Source organism: Branchiostoma floridae, chromosome 15 (genome assembly GCF_000003815.2).
Source record: "Branchiostoma floridae strain S238N-H82 chromosome 15, Bfl_VNyyK, whole genome shotgun sequence".
Taxonomy (NCBI): Eukaryota; Metazoa; Chordata; class Leptocardii; order Amphioxiformes; family Branchiostomatidae; genus Branchiostoma; species Branchiostoma floridae.
In genome coordinates, this window is record NC_049993.1 from 13,845,220 (window position 1) to 13,854,906 (window position 9,687).

General features: G+C 40.1%; 1 protein-coding gene across 2 annotated transcripts in view; it reads left to right on the forward strand.

Moving 5' to 3' along the window:
- The first annotated feature begins 2,788 nt into the window (after window positions 1-2,788).
- LOC118431756 (cytosolic carboxypeptidase 6-like) overlaps window positions 2,789-9,687 on the forward strand; it is an 84,883-nt gene continuing 77,984 nt past the window's right edge. Inside the window, exon 1 of one of the 2 annotated variants that reach the window (XM_035843058.1) lies at window positions 2,789-2,875. In XM_035843058.1, coding sequence (XP_035698951.1) covers window positions 2,809-2,875 — 67 coding nt within the window. In that variant the 5' untranslated portion in view covers window positions 2,789-2,808. Of the gene's footprint in view, window positions 2,876-2,934; window positions 3,152-9,687 lie in introns of those variants that run through there. The other variant, XM_035843059.1, reaches the window with a different exon arrangement.

The window sequence follows — 9,687 nt, forward strand, 5'->3', positions numbered from 1 at the left end:
CCTTCAGACAAATTTTCAGACCACAGAATTTCCGTGTTACCGATAGATTTTAAACACTCGGCCGGCGTCGTACAAAAACAAAGCCGAGACAGTTTTCTGTTGCATCGAACACAGTGCTAGTCGTCGGCCTGGATGAAAAATCGGTAGCCGCCGAGGTGGACATATGGAGAGCGGCTCGAGGCACATCGTCTGGGCCTTCCTGGGTGTTGCACAATCAATGTTGCGGATCGTGGAAGCTTGCGGAGTCCCTCGGCACGGAAGTGTCAAAATGCAACTGTCAGAACAAAACATGACCCGAGCGCTCAGCCCAAGTCTAAAGACCCCACAGGTGCAGGCTTATTAGCCTGCTGCTGGCACTCCCCAACACGGGCGGCACCTGAAGCCTTACAGAAAAACGCAATTCCTCATAGGCCATACCTTTGCCTACACCGCAAACTAAAATAAAACCGAACCATTAAATTCTGCTCATATACAACGTTATAGATATAAATGTAAAACAATTGACGTCAATATTTTTACTGTGTTAGCACCCGCCCTATGCAGTAATATAACATAACGTCAGGACAATGGCACTGCACGTAGTCACAGAGACTGCACACTTTCCGATGTAGCAAGTCAATAAAAGAATCCTGGGCTAGATGGAATTTGAACGCAAAACTAAGCAAATGAGCATGCCTTAAATGTCGAAAGAAATATGAATATAAAAGACTATAATGACCAAAGACGATGTCAAATTAATTAAGACTGGCCGTAATAAAGAGTACATGAGGTAACCGTTACATGTATGTGGACAGAGAGGTTATGACATAAGATGTGTTAGATTTTTTCCTTTATTCTGAATATTATATTGTCATCTTTCCCTTTTGGAGATAATCTACTTTCACTAAACAAACAAGCAAAGGCTATTGACGTCCTAATCCATTTTTGTAATAGAATAACCTTAATCTACCGTAACTGAAAATTCATTGCACAAAATGAGCATTTAGCTTAAAATCATATGAATATATTTTTCATTCGAATTCAACGTTATATCCTACTTTAGATTAACACTAGGGTTGTAACAGTTGCTGCCGGGGAAACAAGACCCAGTCCCGGCCACGTTCATGGCATGTGTTTGGCATTGTGATGACCAGGGCCGGACAGATGGGACGATATAATCGATTGGCATTCGGAAATTCAAGGCGCAAAGCTAAGCAAATTACTCGTCATGAAAAATTGGTCGATGAGGCGGATAAATTATACAATACGACACCCCGAAGATGCGGCCGAGAGAAACGGTATTCAAAGTTTCTAGAGTTGTTGATCGCGCCACTTTTACCCCATTGGTCAAACGATCTGTAGCGTTCTCGGCACAGAAGGACAGCTTGAATAAGGAAAAACGTGTCGGAGATTTAAAAAAAAAGTAATATTTGACGAAGTAAAATTCATATTGGATTGTGACTAAAAATTTTGAGATCGAAAATTTCACTAATGATGACAGATTAGCAGTTGTTAGTCAAACTAGTGCATGACAAACACAGTGGTTTTCAAGCAGATAGTTGGGGTTTACAAAGATTGACCGACAAAGTTTTCTGACCGGCCCGCTTTTTAACAGCCCTCTAAATTAACCTGAATGGCCTCCGTCAGAAAAGCCGACTTGTCAGCTAGAAGATTTTGTAGAAAAAAATGATACCCAAACATCTGCTTGAAGATTAAAAGCTACTGAATCGAGACGGCGACTTGTCATGATTTTTTTATCACGTGGAATATGCGATTTTGTTCAGTACTGTGACATTATCTAAAATCTCATCAAGGCGCGTTTATACTTAGCAAGACTAAAACGGTTTGACTCTTGGGCCGACCCGATCAGTCGGATACAAAAATAACGCCGTACATATATAACGTTATAGCACAAGTACGCGCAAGAATATTTAAATTCCGTACGTCATTAGATAACCGTTTCGCGCACCAATGAACCAGTCAGAGAAATTAAAGTAGAAAAATAAAAATAAGAAATGAAAGTCGGGAAGCATTAAAACGGAAGACGTCTTTCTATTGTAACGTTTACTCAAATAGGTTACTATGTATATTGTTGGGAATTGTTGAATCTTACCGTTTATTTGTTTATTTATTTATCAAATTTTACCATCACAATGGAGGGGGAGCCGTGTAAGATTTCGGCTAATCAAATAATTCTCAAAGTGGGAAATCATGCCTTTTTTTCTTCGTTGTATTGTAATTCATAAGTCGAGGAGGCGACAGTATAAAGCGTGAATCATTAGAGAGAAGTGCAAAAATTAATCAATATTGCGCAACACGCGTTTTATAACACTGAGGCGGGCCCCACTTGAATATAATGCACTGTGGATAATCATATTAAAAGGCGTTCCTACCTTGTACACTTTGTCAAGTTTAATATTTGAACAATTACGGTCCCGATTATGACTGACTGTTGCCAAATTTTGCCAAATTCGGGTTTTGATTGAAACTTAGGTGGTGTTACGGAACTGTTCCTAAACGCCATGAGCGGTGTTTCTTTCTTTGTGTATGGTCACTAAATTACTATTAAACATAACCAAGGAGGTAACGTTAACTCTTTTTTAACCTCCTTGACATAACAATATTTCTCCAGCCGTCCCGATACACACTTTTAAGCTTCCATTTAAAATGATATGTCGTACAGAGAAGGAAGGCGTAAACTTAGCAAGACTTGTATTCCGAGTCAAAGTTTTTTTTTTCTGCTTCAACGTCTCAAAGAAAGAAGGAAGTCATGACCAGGCTTTCGTGTCCGACGGTCCCAGTAAATGTAAAAACCAATGACGTAGACCTATGGGGTCTTGTGTCAGGGGTCACCAACTGGTTCTGGGATACAAGATGGCTGACAAGAAAGACTCAGGTGAGTTTTGAGATCAAATTTCCTGCATTTTCTCCCCACAGGTGTCTCACCTGGTCCACCTGAGTGTCCCTGTTGTTTTTCCGCGACAGCAGGGTACTTAACATATGAATGTTAGGGACAGACAAGCGGCAGGGATGGCGCCAAGGGGCGCAATCACCAAGGATACCGTCACCTGAGAGATTTGTTTACAAACTTCGCGTCTCCTCGAAACCGAATTAATTAGCTTGCAAGGAGGGAAGTTTGAGGGGACAAACATGGACAGGGAGTCAGGAAACGGTGAGGTTTCTATAATTCCTGTTTCGTCGAGATTTTATTCCAAATTTGATAACGGTTTCCCAAAATTATTTTATGCACCACGTATTCTGTGGTCGTTTGAGGGGGGAGGGGGGCAGGGGCAGATGGTAAGGATATGCCTTGTGACCCCAAATCAACTAACTTTGCTTCACTGATATTGGCTGTACATGATCGTTATGAAGGTCTGCCATGCCCTTGAATGTGAGCGACCTCCTCTTAATGCTGTCTAAGCTCACTTCACTGCATGGAGGGGCCATAGGAGCAGTCATATGATTCAATGTTAATATTATGTTTTATGTCTAATGTCTGTATCCACCCAGTGTTCCAAACATTTGCACTTAGTGTACCCTAACCCTCAGTACAGACCTAAGGCATGCTTTGCTAGATAGAAGTCAGTTTATCTTGTATGAAGTAAGTATTAATTAGTAAACTTAAGTGTCTCTAAACTTTTGATTCTGCGAATGATATTCGAGCCAAGGATTCGCAAGTTCTCCCCAAGGTAAGAAGAAGTTAGTGAGCAGCTTGGCATGAAAATCGTATGACGAAATCAAGCGGGAGGTAAGGTGGCCCCATGAATTCATCTTTTCTACATCAGTGGAAATGAAACACGACAATTTGACATGGTTCCAGTTGATCTCGGGAGAAATGGCCATCATACTAAGTCCGAACACAATCCCCATGGAAAGTTACAACAGGGGACACATCCTACGGACATTGATGTTAGATATTCCCATATACACGTTTGAAGGGGTTCGTAATTTCTACAAGACATTGTTCCAACATGTCGAACACATGTTAATCTCGAGATTAAGCGAGAGGCGAGCCCTGCCGTGACTCAGACGGCGGATGTCGCTCAGTGAGGTCGAAGGTCACTTCCTACAGAGAAATTCCACACGATTGCTCTATTAGCAATCCTACCATAATTACTCTTACGTATTCCGAGATGACACAGGGAGAGAGCTACGCGGTTTGGGGCATATATGATGTCTTTATTCTGCTCGATGAGAGGCTTACAGGTTGTGCAAAGACATCAACGGCCAAGCCGAGCGTAGTGAGGTGGCCCCAAACCGCGTAGCGGAAATGTGTGAAGAAAGGTGGTATTGTTAATGTAGTAAATTAGAGAGAATATAAAATTCCAGTTCAATTGACAAAGAAACAGTCCAGGACTTGTGAAGATCCGCCTGCAGAACGCCGCTGGGCACTGTCGAACAGCGTAGACTCGGGCCGTAAACAGGTGCGTCGGCGCGGTGAGCCTAACTTAGTACTGCGAAGTGAGGGGTCCTGAGGGTCCTCAGCACCCCGCTGGAGCTGGTTTCCTTGTGTTGTCGATGGTGAACAGAAGGAACGCAGAGAAGGAATTGTCACTCGTGTACGTAGCTGTCGCGCCGCTGATGGAACCATGATTGTCACGGGAAATCACGGACATCTCGCGAGAACGGGAAGGGCGCGAGAATTCGAGAAGATTCGGTGGAACTGTTGGGGTGGGGGGCGGTCGACGTTTGGTCTCCAATAGGACTGTACGTCCCCGATGAGAGAGGGCAAGTCCTTCGTAGCATCTGCAAGGTTGTCTGAGACAGAGTTTCAGTGACGTGATGTTTCGTAGCCCCAGGTAGAGCGAGTTACTGGCTGTCGAAAGCGGCTAGACGGCGCGCCTGGCCATGCATGGCGTGGTGTTCGGACAGCTCGCCCGTCATGGTGATGCACTTTATCGGCCGGTTCCGTGAGCAATCCAGCGGTCCCAGATCGTCTACTGGTGGAATCGTGTGCCTCAGTAGTTCATACACGCTGTACACTGGGTAGACGCTCTTGATCAGAGCTAAAATTCAGAAATTTTGGACGAAAAGATAAGCGAGAGGCGAGCCCTGCCGTGACTCAGACGGCGGATGTCGCTCAGTGAGGTCGAAGGTCACTTCCTACAGAGAAATTCCACACGATTGCTCTATTAGCAATCCTACCATGATATGTCATTTATAGCATGGCACTTAGAATTAGATGGTCACACAATCTTAGGCCCTACCAATATGATTGGTTGGCTCTCGAAGAGTACCCTACAAAACTGGAAGATTAACATGAAAACGGTACAACCGGGAGTAAATCTAGTCAGATGCAAGTTTTCCTCCCAGCCTTCTGTATTCATCTTGACGTTTTGCAAAATGTTTACTTAAAAATTTCAGAGAGCCTAGGAAATAGGTTGGTCATGATATTTTCTTACCATATAGTCACTGACTACAATTACAGTGTTTACATATTTTAAAATCTTTTAAGCCATTGTGATTGGATAGAATACCGTTTGCTGTATGGGAATTGTATAGATATGTACATAATATTGCAAAGGTATGGAAATTGTTATATTTACAATACAATGCAATGCAATACATACTAGTACCATAACCAGTAACCTTTCCAGGCAAAAAAATGCCTTACAACCCAAAGTCATTTTCAAATCTCAAGGTTTCAAAGCCAAAAAAGTTTGAAAAGTTTATTTGTGTGTGAAGATATGCAAATCAACTTATTCCTAACTACCTAAGGGAGCCAAAATTATTAGTATACCATGGGGTCACATTTCACTGCCAAAAGTATGTACTACACATTTTCTAATGGGACTATATCTGATTTCCATGTACACATTTTTCATTCACAATTTTTCTCATACAGAAAACCTGTTCCTTGTATGCATAGTTACCTCATAGTCACATAACAATTTGATGCCAGGTCTAGTAATGTAACAATACAAATGTGATTTTAGAAGTATTTTTAGATCACATTTTTCATTCACAATGTTTCTCATACAGAAAACCTGTTCCTTGTATGCATAGTTACCTCATAGTCATATAACAATTTGATGCCAGGTCTAGTAATGTAACAATACAAATGTACAAACCTACCACATTATTGTGATTTTAGAAGTATTTTTAGATCATAATATACATATACCACTATCAATTGTATGCATGGATATTTTTTAAAGAATAAATAAATACCATGACTGTTGCACAGGCTGAATATCTAGCATATTTTATAATTTTACTTTGCCTTGTAATAGTAATAAGTAATTATTTGGTATTAAAAAAGTACTAGTTATTTTGTGTGTTAAGCACAAGGCTGTCCCCAGGACCCGTCCTTGCGTCCCGGAACGCAAATTTGCACGTAATGTTGGGACAATGATAATTTTACCCAAAGGGCCATCCATCCTCAAAATGACATGAAACCGGTGAAAATGTACTTTCAGAAGCTTGAAATGACATATCATACTTTCAAAATTTTAAAATGACATATTTAATCAAGAAAAGGAACAACATGAAAACTCAAGCGGGAGGCAGCCCTAGTAAACTTAAGCATTAAGTTTAAATCTCTTTGCTAAGTTAACAAGCTTATTTTTTTGAACTTGAATTAGTTTAATCCAGTTAAGTTCAAGATTGTTAATGGTTAAGCTGTATTTTGCACACAAACCAGTTACTTCCAGTTCAGTGCAGAACCTCAGATTGGTTTGTTTTGGTTCAGTTCATTTCAATTTTGTTCGGTTGACCTGAGTTGTGTTTGGTTAAGGTGAGTTTAGGTCAGTTTGGGTCAGCTCAGGCCAGTTGTCTCTCCCCAGGTTTGTTTTGTTCAGCTCGGTCGAGCGTGACAGTGTTCGGTTCCCTCCATTTCATTTGAATTGTGTGGGTGTTCGCAAAGAGTCTGCAGATACTTTGGGTAGTCTGTAGTACAGTATAGTACAGTTAGTATAGTTTAGACTTTGACTTTCCCTCATTTAGTTTGGAAGATTGCATTTTTAACATATGCATATGTTTGTTTGTAAAGTGCATTGATTCCCTTTCCGGCTATTGTCATACAATACTATAGTGTCGATCTATCTTAATTTACTATGTGACGAAATGATAGGACAATCTGCTTTCAGCATTTCTGTATTGTCTTTAATTAAGTTACCTAATGCCACTTTTAAGTCCTGTTCAGCCTGGTTAGATCTGCCCACAAGATTTTGCTCCCAGAAGTTGAAGACAGTTTAAATCTATCTGAAACTCATTCAGATACACATTTATACTATTATATACGGTACATTGGTTACACTTGTCTACAGACAGATGCTCAGTCAGTGAAGAAAGATAGTCGATGCTATCTGAAACATCTGACGCTTTAGAGAATTTATCCAATTTCTTGATGTATTCTGTATCATGTGGTATTCTATCTGGATGTCTAACCTCCATAGACATACTTTGCACCATATCTTTTTATGTAGGTGAATGGATTACAATAGATTGACTGACACTGACTCATGTGAACTGAACTCAATCTGCAATTTGTTGGGCTTAATGTAGAGACTTAAGAGTCAGTTGGGTCTAGCCCTATGGCTGGGTACTGGAACAGAAAATTCAGGTACGGTTCAGGTCCAGAGGATCAGGTCCAGATCCAGAGCTGAACCTTGACCTAATTATTCTTGAGAACTCATATAATGAATGGGCGCTACTCAAAACAATGGTCCATTTCGCTACAATGGTTTCTCTTTGGTGGAGTATCTGACGTCCATTGACGTTTTCAAATTCTATTTTCGTGAAAATATCACTAACTGCCTCTGTTTTAAACCAGTTTGACCGTAGAAGCTTCGTAAAATTGACTATCAACTCTCCTATACTTCAGTCTTCTTCATTCTTCAGACATGTAAGCCCCAAAACATGTGAAGGCCTGCCAATATAATCTGTTAATTTTCGAATCTGTCCAACATCCGGTCCACCACTGTTTTTTAGTCAGGTCTACTACTGTTTTTTTTTTTCTGGACCGGTCCAACAAGAAAAAGTTTTATACCAGCACACCGTACCCACCCCTATCTAGCCCTGTATGGTAACTTGTTTGGTACAGGTCATTCACCTCAGCTTAGTTGAGTGAAATTGGAGTATGTTTGTATCAATTCAAATCAGTTCATTTCAGGTCAGTGCAGGGTTACTCAGTTCATCACAATTTAATTCAGTTTTATGGCCCCTTGTCACATACATAATCCATTTCCATTGTGACATATTTTTTTCATGCCGTTGGGTCATAAAATCTTGAATAAGCTCCTGACGTTTCCGTCTTTTTTTATAGATACACATATTATCAAACCCAAAATTATAGTTCTTTTTGCTGACTTGATATTGTACCTATCTCAGCCATTTTCCCGAAGTTGAGAGTGAAAAAAGATGAAAATCCTTTGTCAATGATAGATTTAGAACCACGTAGTCCATGCTTTTTATTAGGTGTGCTATTGGCTGGTAGCTGTCTTTTTTTGAAGACTAGTTGTTATATGATATGTAATATTTATACCTTTTGCTGTTATTACTCTAAAATGCTCCCCTTGCAATTGGCAGATCGAGATTTTGATGATTGTAATGTGGCCATCTGTGCCCCTGTGCGTCTGGGGGAATCAGAGGAAGTATTTATACCGTTATGAATTATGCAGAAATATAATCATTTTATCATACATGTGGAAAATAGCTTGAAGTGGGCAGCTGTTAGGAAATAACAGTGTGGCTGGATTGTTGCTCTTTCCGGACGATGTTAGAAATGGTTTGGCGCAATGATTTGGGGTCGTAAAGTGGATGCGTATAACAGAGGACTATTTACAGCTTTTTGTATGAATGACACTCATTATACATGAGGAAACCAAGGCTTGAAATACTGTAAAGTTGTTTGTTATTGCTCGGATTTGATTTCATGGTAGAAGTGAAAGAAGTATTTTTTTTGCAGCATTTTTACATTTGCAGTTGCAACAATTCTGTAGTAGTATGGAGATGCACATTCATAATGTCATGAATTGATTTTGGAAATGTCACTGCGAAAGCACAAAAATTAAATCACTGTAAAGATTTCAAGATTCACAGTACCCACCTGCAGTTGTACAATTTACAAAAGAAAATCTGTGATTGCAGCTAGAAATATGAATACTTAGTACTGTACCTGCTTTGCATGTCAAAGAATTTGAGTGCATAAAAAGTACCTTCCTGTAGCTTGTATAAGTAGTGCTCAGTGTATATAACTCATAAACAGATTATGATACTTGTTGTAGTGTACATGTGTCACAAGAGCACTAGATGAGATGACGGAGTATGATACTCATAACCATTACAAAATCATAACTTCTAATTCATTCCCTGTAAAGTGCAAGTATTTAGTATGCCAACTTAGAACAACATCAGCCTTTGGGGACCATTGAAAGCAACTTTAGGTCTAGTTGTTTGTACATGTGTGTATCTTTTACCTTCCCAACTGAAGTCAGGTATCTTAGTGGAGTGAGGAAAGTCATGTTAAGTTCCTTTCCCAAGGGAACAACATCTAGCTTGTGATTCAGGGTTGGACAACTTCACTTGTCCTATTGGGCAAGTACAACTTGCCTGAACCAACTTTTCACTTGCCCAGAATCTAGATTACAATTTGTTTCTGTGTATTTTCAAATCCAGCAATGGAATTCTTTTATTTTTTGCTCTATTTTTCTGTGTTGACCAGTTATTGATACTATGACTGAGAAATTTCACAATCTCACTCATGGA